At 39.4% G+C, this 23,540-nt stretch overlaps 1 protein-coding gene across 1 annotated transcript in view; it reads right to left on the reverse strand.

The window, feature by feature from the left end:
• The window catches only part of LOC124805126 (legumain-like), a 165,625-nt gene that overhangs the window by 116,935 nt on the left and 25,150 nt on the right, over positions 1-23,540 (reverse strand). Inside the window, exon 4 of the mRNA XM_047265586.1 lies at positions 7,758-7,839. Coding sequence (XP_047121542.1) covers positions 7,758-7,839 — 82 coding nt within the window. The remainder of the gene's footprint in view (positions 1-7,757; positions 7,840-23,540) is intronic.

A 23,540-nucleotide genomic window follows, 5' to 3' on the forward strand; every position in this document is an offset into this window, starting at 1 on the left:
ACAGCAAAGTTGGTGGTTCCTATAGTTTAGTCTTAGTAGAAGATTGTTTGAAATACATAGAACTGTATCCCATAAAGTTAGCAAATACAGCTACTGTAACCAATGTTATGAGGTTACTTCATGGATGTGGGCAAAACTAATCATTTGCTCCCCAATAATGGAAGTTAATTAAGTATTACTTTCAAAGCATTTTTAGCATCGGAAAGTGTAAAACACATACTTCTTTTTAAGTATCACCCACAAACCAACACATCAGAAAGAGAAATGAAGGAGATTACAAGATTATGTCACATATATCGATCTACTAAGTGCATTACCGGGGTGCAAATAATCCTCGAGGTCCATGTTATCCTTCATGAGGTGCCCTACTTATCAACAAGACTTTCACCAGTAGAAGCGATCAACAAAAAGTTCATTGGAGAACCACTGCAAAATTTTTCTTGGCTCGAGGTAAACAATGTACCAACTAGTAATTTACAAGTAAATGTAGAGAGGCATTTAAAACAAGCACAATGTCGAGTGTGAGAACATAATTTTAAAGCAAGTGCCCCCAAATTTAAATTGAATGACATGGTGCTAGTAAAAGCATTTCATTGCAGTTCACAACTGAGGAAAGAGACAAAAGTCCTTATGAAATTACGAGGATTCCATACCCGAAGCTTGATTTTCCAACAGATCCCTCAAGTGGTAAGGGAAAAGGTCTACATAAGATAGATATGATCAAAAGATATATGTTCTAGAAAACAAGCCTCGTAAGTTCACATTCTGTGTGGACCAAATGGATTGACATCTGCTAGGCATCGCGCTGTCTGTTATATTTTTTCCATGTTAAATTTCCATATAGCGATATCTTACCTTTCCACAATTTTCTTAAAAACTATAGTTTCTTTTAATTATATTATGTCTTGCAAATAAATAATAGATAGGACTACAGAAAAAGATTACGAGTGATAGCTCACAGGCTTTCGATGAGAACACGAGTGAGACACATATATTACCAGGCTTAAAAGCCTACATGTGTTTTACACTTAATTAATACACAATTTAGTACTTGTCTGTAACTTATGACATACATTTAGATTCATATCTGGATTTTTACAGTAAAATTAAAAGAAACACAGTAAGAAACAATATGTTAACCATATAAGCTATGACATCTCTCTCCCAGTGTTTAATAACACTACAAATACAAACAGAAGTTCATATTGGTTAAAGGTGAATTACAAAGCAGAATGCGTCTTTCTTTCACCATACTCTGCAGACATATATCTGACTGTCTGTCTTTCTTTCTTTCTTTCTTTCTTTTTGGACAAGTAACCTGTCTTTGAATCATGGCAAGAAAACAAATTCAATTTGTTCTATTAAGCAAGCCTAACATTTGGAAAATACACGACTGGAAATTTTTCTGGTATGTTTTACATGAAATTAATCAGTCTGACATTATTGATAATATGTATGTAAAGCTTACTACAGAAAACAGTGACAAACTGCAGGGAAATATTCCCTTATATCTGAATCATATGTAGGACACGCTGACATTCAGATGGACACAGTCATATATAAAGTTAAATGGTTGTGCACGAAGTGTCTTTCTGTGGAAAGAGATGTATCTCGATGGTTACTGCAGAAGCAGAATACAATAGATTTCAAGGTTTCTTGCAAGTAAAAAAATAGATAAACTTACTCCCAAGTCTGGTAATTTAGACTGTCTGATGAGCTAATGACCGAATAATAAAGACATAAGTGTGAGTTTTGAATACTATTCTTCAAGCATGGAACAATAAGTAATTAATTACAGAATGTCAAACAACAATATGTTGTTAATGGTTCAAAACTTGCAATTCCTCAGTTTCGATGACAGTCCCATATGTACTAAAAGCATTACTTATCTCTACATGTCCTAATGCATCTTTTAAGTGTCTGAAGATGAACTAACCTAATAATAATGGATATTTTGTCTCCATAATGAATTAGGTAATCTACTCACCATATAATGGAGATGCTGAGTCGCAGAATGGCATACAGAAAGACTGCTGGAAAGTTAACTTTCAGCCAACAAGGCCTTTATCAAAAATAGACTTCCCCCCCCCCCCCCCACACACACACACACACATGCTCTCTCACAATCACTCACACAAACGCAACTCTCTCACACACAGGACCACTGTCTCTGGCAACTGGAGCACAGAGTGTGCAGACCGTGTGTGGTCTATTTTTGACAGAGGCCTTTGTAGCCGAAAGCTAACCTTCCGACAGTCTTTTTGTGAGCCTTTCTGCGACTCAGCATCTCCGCTATATGGCGAGTAACAACTATCCTTTTCATTATATTGTTACATTCCATCCTGGATTTTCCATTGTTTGAATTAGGTAAGCTAATACGCAAATATTGTTTTGTTTGTTTTCTAGAGTTTTGTATACTCTTTCTAAGGAAAGCAGTAATATGGTTTGTTAAAAGTTCTGTTTTAAGAGAATTTCTACCCTTTTTTGGTGATAAGTGTCATTGTTGGCAATACAGGAATTTTTAGGGGAGGTTAGTTTATTTAGTGCAAGTAATTCCGCTAATTTTTCTGTGTTGAATTATGAAAGGAAAGTAATAAACCAAACAATGGATATGACCAGAAAAGCCTGAGTTATGTAAAAAATTATTAATTAATAACTAAACAGATGGAATTACTGTTCTCTGTAGGCTAACAATAGTAGGGTCTTAGAACCAATTTTCAGGGACCTTGAAGGTGAAGCCAGGGGTGATGATAATTCTGCAGGGTTGGCGGTCATCTTCATTCTCTGCCCCCACCGTCACCCTCCTTCTGTGAAGTACCTCCCAGGGAGGGATCCTTAGGATGGAGGGTGGGATGGGTATCTATCTTTGGAGTCTGCCTTCTTTGGTTCTAATATTCCTAGTTCTCTTTTTTCCTTTCTTTCTTCTCCACAATGAGTACCATTTCCACGCTCTCTTTCCACATGCAATATTTCCACTGTGGGAACCCTTCTCTTATTCATTAAAGTAAAATATGTTTTCACACAATTGCCAGAGAGATAACACACAAATCATTTCCGGATGTAGTTAATGCATAACAAAAATTATAAATAAGCTTAATATTCGTTTGACATTAGACAAGTCACAATAAGTGCCTAATACTCATCCTGAATAACAAAAATATTTATGATGAACAGAGAGCAGTGGGTGTTTTATAGGCCTCCTTTGTGGCAAGGTTACACACACAAGGAATTTGAGATAATGAAGAATGGTTGACTGACAGAATGGTCATGTATATAAGTTACTTTGAGAATTCATATTCCCATTAAGTGAAAGATTATTTTGTGAAAATGTGCTTGTAACTGTGATCTGATGGGCATTAGGTCAGGTAATGACTATGATTAGTAGTTAAGTATTCTTTGTGAAAAATCCACATGTAATAAATATTAATTGGTACAGACATGTCTTGATTAGAAATTTGTGAGCACTACTTATTGCGGGTTAACCCACAAACACTAATTCGTTAACACTATGATCATTTCATTTTTAAAGAGTAAGATGTAATGATACAAACTGTGTTTTAATCTGTGCATTTGGAAATGATAGGTGTGGTATAGGCAATGATTGTAATTTCTTCCAGTGTTTTAGTATCCCCACCCTCTGACATAACAATGTAGGCAGATGAGCTGGTGTTGGTAGAGCAGTGGAATAGGGTGGAAACCTGCCATGGAGGGCACAGGCAACATATAGTATGGGCAGACCCACTGATAGAAGTGGGTACCTGTGTGTGGCAATAAGCCAAGCAGACCTGTGTTTATGCTGAGTTCAACCACCACAGACCTCACCTTATGACTCGTGCTGAGCATTGTTGCTGAGGGCTGTCATCATCCACCTGTGCCAGCCACATGCTGACGTTATCCCCATGAATGTCTATGAGGTTTTGGACTTTCCGATTCTCTAGAGTGACTCAAATGGCAACTTTTATTTACTCTCATGTTCATTTGCCTGGTTCATACCGAGCCACCATTGGCTCGTGAAATACCTGCACCGACAGTGTGGTGTAGTGGCATTGTCGCACATGTGCAAATACTGAAGTGGCGACAAAGACCATTCTTATGCATGTGACACCCCTATTTTGTGGTTCCCAGCAGTTCTGCAATGATGGCACTAAAGTTTTGCCTACAAAGGGAGCAGAAGGAACAACCACAGCAACTCCAGCATCAGATGCAGATGCTGAAGAACAAAATACGCATTTGATTTGTGCCCTTGCCCCACCGGAGGCAGACCATGTGCCCGTTGTGCAAGTTTCTTCCCCATTCCACTGTCGTTTACTGGTTTCAATGAATCAGGGAAAGATGGGAGAATTACCTGCACTGGTTCCTGTTTCACTGCCAGGTAAGATGTATTGTCAGTCCAGTTTATAAGACCACTTTGTTATTGTTCAGCATCACAAGTTTCATTTTAAGTAACCCTAATGTGCTACCTCTTATGTGGACTCGCTAATTCAATACATGATTGTCCAGTTAGTGCCTGATTTCCAGGATCAGACTAAGGCTTATCCGGACAATGTTGACTACACCACTGTCCAGATTGTGGAATTGCATGAGCTGACAACATCAGTGTGGAGCATTCTTTTTGATAATTGGTAGGTAGTTCAACTATGTGTGCATGGTAAACAGCCTCTCATGTTCTGTGGGGACCCCAAGTAGCCTTGCCTCCCACCGAGTGACCATGTGTTGACACCATTGACAATTCTGAAGCAGCAGCATTGTGGCCCTGCAACATTGTGGCACTGCCCTTCTTCGTCAACACCGAGCTCAGCAGGTTCGAGTCTGCTGAAGCATCATACTCTTGCCCCCGTTTTTGGGTTCTCAGCACTGTTCTCTTTCTGCTTGTGGCAAACTGGCAGTCATGCCCCAACTGTCATTTGTCACATATTCAACAAGACTGACCCCAGATGGCAGCCCCATTTGAGGCATTTGCTTGCGACAGTCAGTGAGCCACGAATCAGTTGTTAGATACCATATGTTTTTGCTGGCCACTGCAGCCATCTCCGACACCCTGTACATGTTGCCCCCAGTGTATTTTGCTGATGGTTTAGGATGGACGACTGGTCAAAATTCAAGTAGACACAGCAGTGATGGTCAGCCTTATTAATTAAGAATAATACAGCTCTTGTATTGTCCAGGCTTGCAACACCTGCTATGTCAGGCTGTCTCTTACAGTAAACAGCGCACTCCCTTGTGGGGGCAATTTTCCATGTTCACACATTCTAAGAACGTGGGGTACCAATTTACATTGTTAATTTCTGGTGCAAAATATTTTTTTGGCTAGATACCTTTTTGTGTTTTTGGCTTGCATGTAATTTACAATGTGCATTTAGTGTCTAAATTCATTCCCTTATATAAGTTGGACCCTTTACAGCAGTCGTACATCATACTTTTTGAGGCTATCTGGGGTCAGGCAGAAAGTTTAGAGGCTGTCAGCGGTATCTAAATTTTGTCACTGTCCCTACATACCCTTCTCCATGGGTGTGACATGGTAAAGGTCTAGTTCCACTGTTGGCAGGATCAAGGTATCGTTTCTCCTATTTTGTTGAGTCAGTGGCCCCCCTCTGGCAGTCATTCAGAAGCCCCAACGGCACCATGTGCCTTTGTGGCTATTTTAAATACATGGTTAATACGCAATATGTCATGGATTCATATCCAATACTAAGCCATCAGAATTTTTGGTGAAGTTGTCAGGGTGCCAGTGTTTTAAACACATCATCTAGTGTGATGCCTACCTGCAGTTGCTGTCGCATGCAGTTCCTTGGACTTTCTTCGTCCTCAACATTGCCTTTGGATTTTGACAGTTTAATCTCTTGCCTTTCGGAATCTCATTTTCACGAGGAATTTATCAATGGTATTTGGAGCAGTTGATTCAGGCCATTCGCTGTTACCCTAGATGGGAGGAGCATTTTGAAACCTTGAGTTAGTTTTCAAGTACCTCCTGGAGAATGGCCTTCATTGAAAGTTGGAAAAGTGCAGTTTTTTCTCCACAAAGGTACATTTTTTGGGACATGTGCTTAGCAAAGATGGCCTCTTCCCTATGGACAACTACATCAAAGCCATTGTCACAACCTGTTGGCACCCAAGAACCTGGAGGATCTCCAGTATTGCTTTGGGGAAGATTTTGTATTATGCTCGGTTCATTCTTCGGAACATGCGTATCTGCCATCCTCTTAACCAGCTTCATCAAAATGGCATCAAATTTGCCTAGTCTGCAAACTGTCAATGGGTTTTTCAGTCTCTCAAGCAGAAGTTGTACCCTGCTCTCTGGCTGGCTTCTTTTAAGCTGTTAAGCCTTCGACCCTGGACTGTGACGCATCCCAAAATGGCATCAGTGCAGTCCTGTCCCATTGGAAACCGGATGGCATCAAACAACCCATTGCTTAGGCCCCAAGAAGTTTTCCACTGCACAGCATAATTATTCACAGATGGAAATGGAGGCGATTGCTACCATTTTTGGAGTTAAAAAGTTCCATGTTTTCCTCTATGGGATGAGGTTCCTTCTTATCACCGACCACAAGCCATTGGTTTCCTTATGCAGGCCTCGTTTCAAGCTGCAAGATGGACTGCCCACTGAGTGCAGGTGTGTGCCCTATTTCTCAGTAACTATCACTATAACATTCATTATTGCTCCACTGCCCAGCATGCCAACACCAATGTGCTTTACAGCTACCAGAGGGGCCTGATGTAGGGTTTGATTGGCAGGAGGCTCTCACAGTCACATTGGACGACACTTTGCAGCTCATCCTGTCCAATTTTCTGTCGACAGCATGAGAGTCGCAACCACCATGGCCGTTGACTCACTTTACTGGGAAATTGTTTCGGATGACAAGGTGGATTGACTAGGTGCATCTCTTGATGGGGTAGATTTGGTGTGTCGTGATCAACTCAACATTGTCCATGGGATCCTAATGCTTGCCACAAAGGAACAATGCTGTCAAGTGGTCATCCCCCAGAGTTGCATCCTTGCAAACTCAAGTTGCTGCAAGTGTCATGCTGGGGTATGACTCTCATGAAAGCATTGACATGATGTCACGTCTGTTGGCTGGTGATCAATCATGATGTGGTGGACACCATGGAAGAAGAACTGACATGAAAATCACAATGACATCATACAGCTGAAGCTTTTTGGCTGTCATCCAGTCAGCCGTCATTCAGGAGAGAATGAATGTCAATTACTATCGAAGGGAATTGCACTGGGAACACACACTGATATATCTACTTTGTCAAAGTATTGTATGAAGTGTTTGACTGTTGTAATAAATCAGTCAATATGTTGATAGTAATAATGAAGGCCGCTATATCATTTATTTAAAAATTAAGGTCTATGAGAGACCTTTCAGTTTTCCTGCATACAAGTTGCAGATAGGGGCAAAGTCAGCATTAACAAAAACATACATGGTTATTCTGACTTTGAACTTCAAACACAGCAGGTCAGATTATTGACACGTGACTGGAAATTTACTCTTGAGTACGGAGCAAGACATAATATACGAAACATGTCTCAAAGTTCAACGGTGCCAACATATAACACAATTCAGATACTGAACTTGAACTCTACGTTTGCACCTGAAGTACTAACAAATCTGACAAATAACATTTGCAATATAGTGTAAACATTGTAATTTCTTTTAACATGATCTTGTTTCTAAAATAAACCATTTCAAATTAGAATTTTCAATGTTATATCATCCGTTTAGGTTACCCACATTCTAAAATATTTTACTTACATCTCCTGTATAGTCCTTTTTAACACCTTCATACACATTCGTTCCATTTGGTTCATTGATCAGAACACCCTTCCACGGATTCCTGAAACACAATGCGATTCCTCCTTACTACTAATAAAGCAAACTAATTCCCATAAGCTAATTATTGTTTTATTGCTTATTAGTCCAAGTGTGAAACACAGTATATTTTCTCTGAATAAATCAAATGTCAGTAATAAATTAAACAAAAAATAATGAATAATTCCATTTAAAGAATCTTCACTAAAACAGGAAGGTCTGGATAAAAGTATAAATTAAAAACTCCTGAAATAAAAACTACAGTCTCAGAGTAAACTAGGAAGCAAGGCAGAGAAGACTCTAAAGAGAAAATGCTTCAGAATGTATCGTAATACACTGGATATAGAGTCAAAAGTAACAGCAAACAATAACAACCAATAGCAAAGAACTGATCACCAGAAAACTATGAATGTGTTAAGTCTTGAATATAAAAAAAGAAAAATAATGCTTTCTCTTTTTTGTACATGGGATTATTGCTATACATAATTTCAATATGAACCTTCTCTGTTTCAGCAGGATGACAACTCTTGTGAGTTCCTTCAGTAGCAGATTGCTATACATGTAGCAGGAGAAGACATAGCAGCTTTTGAGTATGTCAGCTGGTGCCGACATTACAGTCCGAACTACAAACACTGCCCCACTTACAACACTGACAATGAGATGATTGATGTGACATTTGCCTCTATGACTTAGCTATTCATGGTGCGTATGCACAGTGAGCACTTTCCTCTTACTGTGCCCCTTGTCACCCTCTGATAGTGGACAACTATAAGTATGGCCATAATACGGAAACAGCTATGAGCCAGCACTGACAGGACAACTTTTAATAGATAAAGATATGCAATGTGGAAGGCAATGGATGCCATTACATTATTCATTCCTAGTAAATACAACTCTCTGTTGAAACTTTCATCATGGTTTCCTCCAGAGCAAAATATTCTGGTACTAAAATAGTACCCACCTGTCCCCAATTTGATCTCCAGGCAGCTGAAATTTTTAAAGACAAGATGAAGGAAGTAAACATTCAAACTGCCTACAAAACACATGTAATATAATGACACTTCAAGGAGCTACTGGCATAGAAAAGAAACGGAATGACCTTACAAGAGGTGTAGTAAAGGCAGAAGAAGAGGTAGTTGGACTGATAAATGCAGAAACATGGCAGCTGTGGATAATGTGAGACACTGGAATTAGTAAAGACAAAATATAATAAAATAAAATAAAAACATTAAAAGCAATCTGAAATAAAAAATGGATAGAGAAAAGATGTTTATGTATGTACAAAAATGAAAGAGTAATGTAGATGGTGCACACAGATTGATAAATATTCACCTCACAGAATACAGAACAGGGTGAACACAGCAATTATGGATGAAAATGTTAACTAGATATTGGAAGCAAATGTTGGGTCTCATAATGAGAGTTTTATTTCCAACATCTAACAAGTGTAGCGTACAGAAATGTGAGGGAGTGATGTATCTGGAAACACATACCAAACACGAAAAAAAACAAAGAATAGACAACATTAGTGGTCATGCTAACATCAAATAACATGCATTATATATTTTTGACTTTGAACACTTTGCATCAGGATAATTTTCATTATGTGCACTGTCACTACAGCATTCCCTTCTCTATCCCCTCCCCACAGTATTAATGATATCATCGGCTGAATTTCATGTGATGCCCGGACCACACGTAAGAACTTGCTCAGTTTCTTCCGCTGAGGCATCACTGCTCGACAGCAATTGCAGTGTAACTGGACTAGAATGCAGAGCAGGGAATGGGGTTGGCATGTCCAGTTGAACTGTCCAGGTGCCTTATCCCAGTTGTTGTAGGTTGTGTAGTACACAGACTTTAACCTGTCCACTGGAACTGTAGTCAGAATTTCTCCAGCGTCTAACTGCTTGTCACCTCTTCTGAGCATGTTTTAAGGTCCATTATAAGGTGACTGTCAGGTGTCTTGTTGAATGAAAACCTACTTGCATCTTTACAAATCACTGAAAACAAATAGATGATAAGATTGTTGTGTCCTTGTTGCTACCAGACGCAGGGGTTGCTGTAAGTGGGATCACAGCTTAATAATGAAGCCCGATGCTTCAATAATGTCACTTGGAGTGCTGCTGAAGAATTCACCTGCTATGCGAATTGGTTATCTTGCACATCAGCCTTGCTCTGTTGTTCCTAAATCCTCTTTTATAGATGTGTGGATGTCTGTGGAATGATGGGTAGAATTTGTATCAAACACCGAATTGTGCCAACTTAACGATGCCTTCACCCTCATATAAAGTCATTCAACCAATCTATTTGCCACTGGGTAGTATGCTGTGGTTCTAATCCTCTCTGTGCTCAACAGTACAACAAAAGCCTTTAACAGGTACAAGTTGAATTGTCTGCCCTGAGCTGTGGTGATACATACCGCCTGTGAAAAAGGGTAGTGGCAACCGTCTCTGCAGTAATATCTGCCATGAGGAAAACCTCCAGCTAGCATGTAAATCAAACAACTGCTGCAAGACAGTAGGTAGACCCCCCCCCCCCCCAGATGTTGGTAAAGGTCCTATTTTATCCACATGTATATGTTCAAAACGCTGATTGGATCACAGAAATGTACTGAGTGGCTCATGAATAAGCCAACTAATTTTACTGCACTGGCAGGCTGTGCACTGACACACTTAAGCCTTGCAATCTGTGCCTAAAGTCCGCCACCCAAAAACTCATTTGACCAATTTGATAGTGCCATGGCTGTGAAAGTTGATGTAATGAAGTGATGGCTTGTTGGTGGAAACCAGTTGTCACAAAAGAGCATACTCTTGGTGTTGACATATCATATCATATCCACACATTTGCTATCAGTAGCTGGATATGCCATAATTGTAGACTGGAAGGGTGTGCTCAAATCTTTTGTAACTCCAGATTGAGGAGTAGTGCTGCTGTGAGTGCTTTATAATCCACGGTGTTCACATGACCTGTTGGATATAGGATAGGGCATCAGCCGGCACTTTGCTTTTCCCATCAACATGTATGATGTTGGTCGTGAACTGCCCAGTTTAATCTATTTGACAGACCTGGTGCGACAAAGTTTTATTGGGCCTTTGTCAAAACGCATTTGTGTGAGACTTCTTGGTCAGTAACCAGGATGAACTGTTGCCCGTCAAGCATGTATCAAAACTTTTTAATGGTGGCATATACAGCATGTAGTTAACAACCGTACATGGACCAGTTTTATTGTGCTGGAAAAAGCTTCTTACTAAAGAATATAACAGCCACCAGCATTGATTCTCTGCTGTTCCTGCATTACACCCACTGCCGTCACTGAAGCATCGACCATGAAGGCAAGAGGTGCTTGCGGAGCTGCATGTGCCAACAGCGTCGCATCAGTGACAGCGGATTTCAATTTAACAAAAGCTGCTAGCAATCCATCAGTCCACTCTACTTTGCCACCAGATTTATGCATCCCTCATAGGGACTCTTTTGGAGGCACTGCTAAGAGCGCTGTGTCTGAAAGAAGCAACGAAAATAATTTGTCACTCCCAGAAACTGACGTAACTTGCATATTGTTGCCAGCTTTGGGTAATTGACTATTGCCTTGACCTTCTTCTGTGGCGGCCATACTCCATGAGTGTTAATAGTGTGGCCCAGAAATGGCACTTCTGTTGCACCAAAAACACACTTCGCCCGATTAATGAGCAAACCACGCACACAAAGATGGTCAAAAAGCTAGTCTAAATGTTCTAGGTGTTCTGCCTCTGAACTGGACGTTATTAACACATCATCAATGTAAATGAAACAGAATTCAAAATTGCGAGTCACTTCATCCACAAATCTTTGAAAAGTCTGTCCGGCATTATGTAGACCAAGTGGAAACCTGGTGGATTCGCAGAGCAAAATGGTGTGCACTGGCCATTTTGGGGATGTCTTCTGGTGCAACCAGTACTTGGTAGTATGCACACATTAGATCAGTTGTAGAGAAGACACACTTAGTGTGCACATTATTTGCAAAGTCTTCAATATGCGGCACAGGATATCGGTCAGGTACATTCAAACAGATTCATTGACAATAATAACTGCAGGGGCACCATCTGTTAGTTTCCTTTGGCACTACATGGAGTGACAAGGCCCAGTTGCTAGTGGATGTTTGGTAGATTCCTTGCGCCAGCATGAAGGCATACTCTGTTTCACTGCTCTTTAAGGTCTCGAGTTTCAAATGTCATGCTCATGCATGAATAAGTGGGCCTGGCACTCTCAAGATATGGTGCACTGAATAGGATATGGTGCACTGTATAATGTTACAGTGGAACAAGTGTGGGTGACAGCTCCGTAATTTATAAAAACTGTCTAAGAAGTGTAAGATATGGTGAATCTCCTGTCATTGTATGTAATCCAGCACACTCACTGCGACTAAATTAATCTTTGTTACTTTTGCTGGTCATCAAATCCAGAAAATGGTGATGTCGAAGATCTGAGAACAAAAAAATGACAAGAAGTCTGTTCCTATCGGGTGCATCACATTAGTGAATATGAACTACTGTTCAAATCTATACTGGAGACCCAGGTAAAGGGCTAATGTTACCCGTCCACACATCCGAATGGTGGAGTTGCTGGCAGCAAGCAGATGCTAATCATCACAACTACAGTGAAGCAGGCTGGTTGCTGGGTGAACTGACACGTACTCGCCTGTGTCCACACCAAGAACAGTTGTTTCTTGTATCATTTCATAATAAAAAGCTAACTGCTGTTACCTGGAGAGTCAGTTGCCATCATTACTGACTTCTCAAGGCATTTCCCATGCCGCTGGGCTGTTCCTTGTCTCTGTACAGGGTGTATACGTGGACAAGGAAAAAAGTCCCGGATTTTTCCCAAATTTCCCGGCTAAAAATACACTTTCTCCCAGGTGAAAACACTTTTCATGTTAAGTGACAGTATACTTTCCCTCACAACCATAAAACTTATCAGTCCTTTGAATGGTTATGGTTTTATACACCAGTGTAGAATTTCCCGGCACTTTAGAAAACGAAACTCAGGGAAAAAAAAAACTCGTTTTGGAAAGCACTTTGATGTGCACCAAAATGTATGCTGCATCTTTCCATGTTATGAAAGTACAAATTTGAATTCCACCAAACATTGCATGTTACTTTCTGAAGCACTGAAATTGAGACTGTGATATGCTCTTGTAAGCTAGTCATAGCTCATCACATGATCTAGCCAGCTGATGACAGCAGATATTCAGAGCATAGGACACGTGATATAGTCAGCCAATAGCAACAACACTGTTGTAGCTCAAACACACAAATAGGAAAAGTAAATGGTTTAAATTAATGTACATAGTGTTGCTACAAGAAAAGCAAAGCTTTCACATATAATGTTGATCTTTTTTGTGTACGTTACACTTTAAGATGCATCACACAAATGTGCCAGTAAAATTTTTAATTACAACGTATATATCATCTTCTGGGCTCGAAATGCTTTTAATTGTCATCCACAATGAGCTGATTTTTAAAAGAGAGTCAAACACACTGTGATTTAAGAAATTCATTATACATTCTCACACATAGTTCACCTTGCGTAAAAGGAAAGGTACTTTGAAAGTAATGCTTTTCAAACCACCATTCACAATATTTTCCCGTGACCTGTCTGAAAAAGGTTTGTTTCAACAGTTGCCACAGAGCACCAGATTAACAGACGTCACCATACTTGCGCAGCTATGATGATGCAGAAAGCCCGTATGTTCGTATGTGTAAAATATTAAAAGATTTTACATTATGCCATAAAAGAAAAAAGACTTTAGAGGATACTCCAAGAGCATCAGAATGTAGTGAACCAGACTAAAATGTATAATTTGGGTTAAAGTGCTCTCTCATATGTCCAGATTCCCAATGAAGAAGGCCTCGACATTGTATTAAGCTTTTCAGTGTGGTTTTTGGGATGTGAATTTTCTTGGAGTACCTGTACTGCATTATCTCATGTCTGGTTCTTTATTATGGCATAATGCCATATGTGATAGAAGATGAAAATGTGCCCTTGAAATGCAGCGAACAGTTGATACCAGCCAATAGTGTGGAATTAAATACTTCATTTCAAACAAATTGACTGCCTCAGCGGAAAAGATTAATAAAAGCCAAATTCTTTAGCAAACTGACAAAAATAACTTCATGTTCTGCAAGGCGATTAATGCTTTACTGTCAGAAAAGTGGAAATAAAATAAAATCTGAAACTAATAACATACTTTCGCCTTCTGTAGTTATGTGAATGTATTTTAATTCACTTGATAGCTGCAGGCCACAGGAATCCATTTTGTTTTCATTTGACATGAGAGCAGTAAACGAAGAGGAAATGGCAAAATCACTACAAATAAACACGGGTTACGTGGTGAGCACCCACTTCTCCCCTACAACTCAGATTGCTTTACCCAACAGCCCCGCGTCTATGATATTTCTGAACCGGGGTACTACTAGATCATGGCGCCCCCCCCCCCCCCTCCCCGCTCTTCCTTGAGTGTTTGAGGCAGGACAAAAATTATTTTGTAGCGCACATCTTTCTGAAGAGTCTGGTACATGAAACATGTATGTTCAAGGAAATGTAGGACATGTTATTTGGTCTTAAGTGTGCCAAAGTGTAGTGCCATGCCTCTTCAAACTGCATTCTTCTATCACATGCCACTGTTTTTTTGCTCTGTAGATTCAAAGATATACATTTTGTAATGGTTGCCATTCAACTATATTCAGGACAGTGGAGATTAAAATTTCCTGTGGTGCCTCTCCTGCTCCCAGCTGAATTGAATCTTGCCCTCTTAAAAAAAAACTCGCAATTAATACCGGATGGGATTATTTGTAACTGGGAGAACAAGAACTCTTCAGAAAATTTCCACTCTTTCTTGCCTATTAGCTAATAACTTGCTGTTCTGTGTGACATAAAATTAAATCTAGGATACATAATGTATACCAGTAAAGACGAGGGACAAGCAAGACAATATACATTTCTTGAATCCTTTAAGTCCTAGAATTTCTCTCTCTCTAATCTTACTACAGCTAGAGATGAGGTGCTTTCCTTTCTGCGAAAGACTCTATTACCTCTTCAAAGTTCGATAAACATTTTGCTACATGAAAAGACGAAATGTTGTTATCTAATACTGAAAAAACTGTTAATACTAATAGTACCCAATACTGGTGTGGTTTCTCGATCTGATTACGTCTATTTTGTCACTGTCTGCTTGATAAAATGAAATAGGCCTTTCTAATACTGCAGCAATTGTAACACACACCAAATAAACGAGACTGTCTTGGCACAAATGATCATTTTTACAACACAGCAGAATATAAATCACAAAGGAAATAGTTTCACATTTCATTCATACGCTCCAGCTTCTCAAGCACGAGTTAGAAAAGTAGTAGTATGAAATTTTTATATAAATTTAGAATTGTCATATTCTTCCATAATTTGTGTGATGTCCTTGTTTCTTCTCCTTCCTCGTTCTGACAAACAATCTTGTCATCACTAATTCTGTAACTGTTGTCTCAGTGTCAAAACTTACTCCTCGGTTAACTTCACCAACCCCACCACAATCACCAGTCTACTTACCCCAACGTTTATTCTCCGGTTAGGCATTATTACGTGTTCATACAACATGTTTTCCACATTACTCCCAGAATATAACTTAACCAGCTGCTAGTCAGGTACTGTACACCTGGCCCTTACTAGTGTGATGATCTGGACAAAAATTTTCTGTCAAAATGTCATTTTCTTGGATATACCGAGAAGATAATAAATTCAGGAATCAACTTTGAATGTGTTCAAAAACCAACAGGGAAGCGTTTCAAAATCATATGAATAATCGATAGACCAACGGCTGCTGGATGCTAGGTGCTTTGTAAAACAAGGTTTTTTACTCAAGAGTATGAATTTGGCATCCCCCAGCCCCTCTGGAATTGCCGCCCGGGGCAGATAACCCAGTTTGCCCCTCCCCCCTTTGTGTGCCTGTTGCACATGCGTGAATCTGGCAGCTTGGGGTCACCAGTAATTTTTTTCTGGATAGCATCTGAATGCTTGCTGCTATTGCTTATACCGCTAACAGCCACACCTGGGGAGGGGGGAGGGGGGGTAGCCACACACGGGAGAAGGTACTACTCACTCACAACTCAGCTGCACATGAGCCTGCTCGCAACTGCTCAAACAAATATATTGTAAACAGTTGGGATGTCACGCTCATGGGATGCAATTGTTTGTTATGAAGCATTTGTTGTCATGAAGCATTGCATAGTCTTCCTAAAGCCATTGACACATTTTGCTGTTGGCAGACACTTGTATGAGCACTGTGTTTTGTTGTAAATGGCGCATTTCATTTGCAACTTAAGTTTTATTTTTGTTTTATTTTTTCCCTCATTGATGTTTTATTGGTGCAGTATTATTCTGCAGTAGTGGGATACAGTAATATCATTTGTCAGACTATCAGTTCTTACCAGTCAAAATTACAAAAATTTCACTGAAAACTAAAACAATGAAAAATTCCCAGAATTCTAAAAAATTACCGGGTTTTTCCCAGTTTTCTTCCAGACGAAAAAATTCCCAGGTTTTTCTCAGTTCTCCCGGTTGTCCTGGGTTGTCTACACCCTGTCTGTAACAAACCATCTATGGTACCAGCATGATTTTGTAGCTGACAGTGGGTGACTGTTATTCCTTGTTGAGCAGTAGCATCATCATCAGCTGTTAATCACCCGCATAGCTGTACAGCTTGTGTAGTAAGTTCCACCAGTTGTGCTTGAAGTGATACAAAAATCATTGTGGTGCTGGTATCTGGTTGTGTCTTGACAATTACCACATTCACAGATGGATGCACTTCAACAAACTGATCAGTCATCTGTGCAAGCGCGTCCCATGCTCCTGTGCACAGTGCGAGTATTTTTTGTGCTTCTGATGACAAGTGAGACAACCAAATGTTTCTCGTAATGACATCAGGATTTTCTCTGCCCGGGGACTATGTGTTTGTGTTGTCCTTATCAGTTCATCATCATTATCATTATTCGTGACAGGATTGGACTGTGTAAAAACTGCATTGTGTAAAAATTGGGACTTTATGTGGGCGCTGATGGCTGTGGAGTTGAGTGCCCCACAAACCAATCATCATCATCATCATCATCATCATCACAATGACATTGGTGACTGCACTGTTCACCAATGTCCACACACGATGAAGCAACAGTGAAGGTGTGCGATCACCTAGTTCTTCCATCTGCAGCAAATTCTCTAATCTCTTAGTTTCAGACTGCAATAAGTGATTGATCAGTTCATTTTTTAGCACTGTATACCATTCTGTAGTTGGTATCACAACTAGAATGTCCTGTACTTTGGTGGCCATCTCTTCATCCAGTACTGCGATAACATAACCATATATGGTTGTCAGCAATAACATATGCCTGCACAAACTGGCTTTTCAACCATGGATCTTTTTACGAGAATGGAAGTGGCTTCACTGCAATGTGGCTAGCTACCGTGCTTGCTGCCACCTCATCTGCAGTTGTGTGCTGCCATTTGAAAAAGTGTAGTACGTTATGAACATCAGACAGGTAATATGCAGCACAGCTGAGTCTTGATCATGTTGCATGACACAGCTGTTTCTTGCTACTCATGTTGTATCCAGCACAGTTATCTTATGATCATGTCAAGGTCACCAATAAATGTTTTTGTAAGACCTAAGGTATTTATTTCCAACATTTAAAAAGTGTAGCATACAGAAATGCGAGTGAGTGATATATCTGGCCACACTTAGCAACCAAGGGAAAACAAAGACTAACCAACATTAGTGGTTATGTTAACACGAAATAACATACATTACACACCTCTGGCCTGGAATACCTTGCATAATAATAATTTTGCACTATGTGCATTGTCACTATACATGTAATAAAGAGAGGAGGTGGAAACATTACCTGGATACGTTTTATAGCTTTCCAGAAGAAATAAGGCCAAATGAAAATAGGACACAGTGTGAGAAGACAATGGGGGAGATTCAGCATTTATTTCTGAATTTAAAAAAGCTGTGCACAAACTCGGAAGGAACGAATGCTTAGGCGTTAATGAAATAGCAGCAGAATCCTTCCAGACCTCTCGCAAAAGAGTGAAGCAAAAGCTCCACCAGTTTATAAATGAGATTTATTAAAATTCTGAAGAAAGCAGGTGTGGACATGTGAGAAAATAACCACACAGTCTAGTGTTACATATATAAAAAATACTCCATACATCACTTTATTTAAAAAAAACGGAAGGGAAAATATAAAGCATATGAGGACATAACCAGTTTGGTTTTGCGAGAAGCAGTGGCACCCAAGAAGAAATTTTAGCACTGCAGAAAACAACAGAGGGGACTTTAGGAAACCAAGGTAACAGACACTGCATTCTCAGATTTGGACAAGGCTTTTCATGATGCTGAATGTAGTAAAATGTTTTCCATTCCTATGTAGTGTGGTATCAATTGTAGGGATAGAGTGGTAATCTGTTCCCTTAATGTGAAGCAGACTGCTGTTGTTAGCACTGATGCAGAGGAACAATATGCCAAATCAGGCAAGGTACACAGCAGAGTTGATCATTTGTGACATTTCGGGAATCCACACTGTGTCTAATGTGAATAGAAATATTTGTTTAGTTTGCAGTAGTTATTATGCAACATTTTGTGATGCCAATGATTGAAATGGTTTAGGCACAATATTTCTTACATGTGAAAATGTGTGGTGGTTTTGTTGTTGTGCAAATGCATTGTAGATAGATGGAGAACAGAAAGATGCTGCAAGCTACTGGGTGTTTCCAGTCATGCAGTACCTGGATGGCAGAGAGAATACGTTGGGCTGCAGTTGGCTGCTCAGAAGAAATATGAAAGATAATTGTTAAAAATGGTGGTAGTGATGTTAATGTTCATTTTAATGGTTCACAAAAATTTTAGCAGGGTTTTAATGGGCACTATGAGAAAGCTGTCTGACCAGGGGGCTCTTTTGATCTATATAAAGTCATGTTCACATAACTAAGTTGGGCAACGAAGAGCAAGAGAGTCGCTACCTACGAATATTGTGGTTCAAAAGACTGACTGGACTAATTCCTGAAGAGATTGGTATAGCTTCCTATGGTTAATTGAGATACTGTTTAACTATGTTTCAAGGCTGAACAGAATTTGAGTTCTTGATCAATACAAGAGTAATTAAGAGGCTGAACTAGTTGAATGGCTGTATGTTAACAAATCATTTTCTGTTTAATGGTATTGTGGCTTGAGGATTATTTGGAATTAGCAAAAGTTCTGATTTGGTTCTGGGTTATTATACTAGTAGGCCTGTACTGAACCATCTTGTGAGGAAGTGTGCTATCTGTCTTTGTGTGGAACTGGTTGCTGAATTGCATTGAGTTTGTTTGTACGAATCAAGTACAGAGTATTGCAGTAACAGGCACCAGAAGCAAATTAAAGAACTTGAGATTTGTTATACAGCATTATTTGCCCTAACATGACATGATCCTTTATTCAAATTCGACATTATTTATCTTCCAAAACAAACCATTAATTTGAACTACACCAAGAGCTACTATTCACTTTAGGGAAAACTGTACCAAATGTCCAACTTGTACTGTATTACCTAGTGGGGATAAAGCAGTTACAGCCCTCAGTGATTGAGTAAGCAAGCACAAAATGCAAGATGGGGCAGCCACAGCCTAAGTGGACAGGCTGCCTGCATTACCTACTGTGGCCAAGCAAAGAAATCATGACCAAATCTTAAGTAATGTCAGACTAGTATGTTAAATGCGTCTTTATCTGTGCACAACTGTTGCCAACACAGGTTTCTCATTCGTGGTGTGTGTGTGTGTGTGTGTGTGTGTGTGTGTGTGTGTGTGTACTAAGATGTCTAGATGTAAATTATGAAGTGAAGTCAGTTTTTCAGATGTCACACTACATCCCTCTCCAACAAGCAGACATGTCAATGAACAGGTTGACACAATTGAAACAGAATAATGCCTTCTGTTGTTAAGGAAGTTATTAATAAAACATGTACTGCAACAGTTGTATGCAGACTAATTCATGCAATCAAGTGCATTATTTGACACCTGCAGCACATTACATAAATACGGATTGGTCTCTTGTGAATAATGCTTTATTTATAATTTAATTCCCACATATTAAGAAGATGGAAGTGAAGATTAAAAAGGATATATAAGACAATGTACATTTTCAACAGGTGATACCCCACAGCTCCTATATATTTCAAAAAATATCATATTACCACCTTGAGGTGAACTGCTGGTAAAATACTTTATTTATACAATCAGTTTCGTTGTCTGCCTGCCGTTAGATAATACATGAAGAAAAGTGGTCTCTGATTATCTTAGAAATCATCTTTGAAACAAGAGGTCAGTATGTGCCAGAACAGCTAGTACACTTTGCTAGAGTCCATACACACTCAATGCAACAAAGTTGCTGCTTCAATGACAAAAAATGATTCGGTTATAGGGATGTGGCAATGAGTTTAAATGAATAATTATGGACTTCCTGAAAGCATTTAAAGGGGGGATTTATGGCCTAGAAAGTGAAGAACCTATAATCTAGTTAGTTCTTCTTAGGTTTGACAAGAAATCTACCTTGTCAAATAGTATGAGGTGTGTTACATTACTGCAGTTGCAAGTACTGTTTTATTACGATACAAAGAAAGGATAAATTTGTAAATTAACTAGTGTTTTTGATGTATACTGACACTCATTTAGTTTTTGATATGAGATACATTGGATTAAAAATCGAGCCCTGACTTTTCTATGTTAGAAGGTCGTAATTACCTCCAACCATAAAATTGCTATGTTCCCTTGGTCATCTTTCTGTGATGTTAATACGTTTGACACAAATAATAAACATGAAATTCTTAAGAGTGTGCAACATATGTGTGCTAGTTTTACAGGTACTACATGCAATCATTAATGTAATTATTCTGGTATAGTTCACGCCTACTGTCTAGAAGCAAACAAAAATATTATAATTTTTACAATATTTTATCAACATGAAACACAATCAATGTATACCTCCATGTAGTTCTGTATTACCATGGCAGGAATATATAATCTGTATTACTTCTCTCTCTGTTGTTTATTGAGGCACAGCTATCAAGAAGTGTGTCACTGCCAACCAGTAAGTGAGATTGATTCAACAGATGGGGCAATAACAAATTCTCTGCTGCAGATAAAGTAGATCTCTATACTTAAATACATATTGGAGATTATGATTACAAGTTAAAGTGATGGAACAGACACGAACAGGATCTACCAGGGACAACTGCAGTTACAACACGTATTTTATTGTCATGTCCCAGCTACAAGCACACCTAGTGAATGGTGCTTTAGTAAAGCTGGCACATTATTAACAAATTGGCACAGCCAATTAAAATGAGACTGCATCAGTGATCTACTGGTGATCAACAATAACTATACCTAGCGACTGGAAGAAAGTGCAGGTCATTTCCATTCTTAAGAAGGGCCTTAGGACAGATGCACACAATTAGAGACTTACATTGCAAACATCAATCTGTTGCAGAATTAAGGACCTTGTTTTATGCTCCAAGAATTATGATGTTTTTGGAGAATAAAAATCTCCTCTATAAAAAGCAGCATGGATTCCGCAAACACAGATACTGCAGAACTCAGCTCACTCTGTTCCTGGACGAGATCCACAGCACTGTAGACAATGGCGCTCAGATCGATGTCACGTTCCTCGACTTCAGGACAATGTCCCGCATTGCCGTTTGGTAAAAAAATACAAGCTCATAGAGTATAGTAGCAGATTTTTGAGTGGATTCAAGACTTCCTTGTAGACAGAACTCAACATGTTGCTCTTAACAAAATAAAATCAACAAATGTAAAGGTAATTTCCTGAGTACCCCAAGGAAATGTGATAGGACTGTTACTGTGTGATATATATATATATATATATATATATATATATATATATATAAAAATACAAAGATGAGGTGACTTACCGAACAAAAACGCTGGCAGGTCGATAGACACACAAACAAACACAAACATACACACAAAATTCAAGCTTTCGCAACAAATTGTTGCCTCATCAGGAAAGAGGGAAGGAGAGGGGAAGACGAAAGGAAGTGGGTTTTAAAGGAGAGGGTAAGGAGTCATTCCAATCCCGGGAGCGGAAAGACTTACCTTAGGGGGAAAAAAGGACAGGTATACACTCGCACACACGCACATATCCATCCACACATACAGACACAAGCAGACTTCCTTTCGTCTTCCCCTCTCCTTCCCTCTTTCCTGATGAGGCAACAATTTGTTGCGAAAGCTTGAATTTTGTGTGTATGTTTGTGTTTGTTTGTGTGTCTATCGACCTGCCAGCGTTTTTGTTCGGTAAGTCACCTCATCTTTGTATTTATATATAATTTTTCCCACGTGGAATGTTTCCTTCCATTATATATATATATATATATATATATATGATCTAGCAGAAAGAATCATATGCTCCTTAAGGCTGTTCACAGATGACGTGGTTGTTTATAACACAACAGTGACGCCAGAAGATAGTAACGAATAATGAATTGCAGAATGACCTGCAGAGAATTGACGAACGGTGCAGATTCTGGCAACTGACCCTGAACATAAGTAAATGTAACATATTGCAAATACATAAAAAAGAAATCCGCTACTGTACAGCAACACAACTGACGACAAACCACTGGAAACAATATCTACGATAAAATATCCAGAAGTAACTATCCTGCGTGACCGTAAGTGGAAAAACTACATAAAACAAACAGTGGGAAAAGCAGATCCTGACTTAGATTTATTGGAAGAATCTTAAGGAAACGTATGTCATCCACAAAAGAAGAGGATTATAAGGCACTTGTCAACCAGAAAGGAAGAGGCTTATAAGGCACTCGTTGGCCAATTCTTGAGTATTGTTTATCTAACTAGAATCCCTACCCGAAAGGACTGATAGAAGAGCGAGAGAAAAGGTCCAACAAAGAGGGGCACGTTTCATCGCGGGATTGTTATGGAGATGCTCAACAAACTTCAGTGGCAGATGTTACAAGAGAGATATTGTGCATCACAGAGCTATTTACTATGAAATTTTGAGAGAGCACTTTCCAGAAAGAGTCAGACAACATATTATTACCCCCCCCCCCCCCTCCTACCCTCCTCACATACGGTCTCACATAATGAGCGTGAGGAGGAAATTCGAGAAATTACAACCATACAGATCTTTACTGACAATCATTGTTCCCACACGCTTATTGCGAGAGGAATAGGGTCTGAGGGCTCAGTCAATGGTACGAAAAGTACCCTCTGCCACATATAATTAGGTGGCTTGTGGAGAATGACATAGATTTAGATTTACTTCAAGTGAAAAGTGTGAATAGTTATAGCTGCAAAGCTGTGAATATATCATGTTCCTCAAATATTTTCTTTATAGAGACAGTCGTCTCCAAGATTTGAGGGATAGTATTTATTTAAAGTGTATGCGTTTGCTATTATTGACACACAGAATAAATCTTCTATTTGGAAATGAGTCTCCTTTCTGTGCTTATGCTAAATATTAAATTATTTACATTATTTTCTGCATACTGTATGACATTAACCGTATCACATAAACATTTGAGAGAAAGAGAGAGAGAGAGAGAGAGAGAGAGAGAGAGAGAGAGAGAGGGAGAGAGAGAGGGAGAGAGAGAGTGGGGGGGGGGGGGGGGGGGGTTGTGCAGCGCAGTG

Source organism: Schistocerca piceifrons, chromosome 1 (assembly GCF_021461385.2).
Source record: "Schistocerca piceifrons isolate TAMUIC-IGC-003096 chromosome 1, iqSchPice1.1, whole genome shotgun sequence".
Lineage (NCBI taxonomy): Eukaryota > Metazoa > Arthropoda > Insecta > Orthoptera > Acrididae > Schistocerca > Schistocerca piceifrons.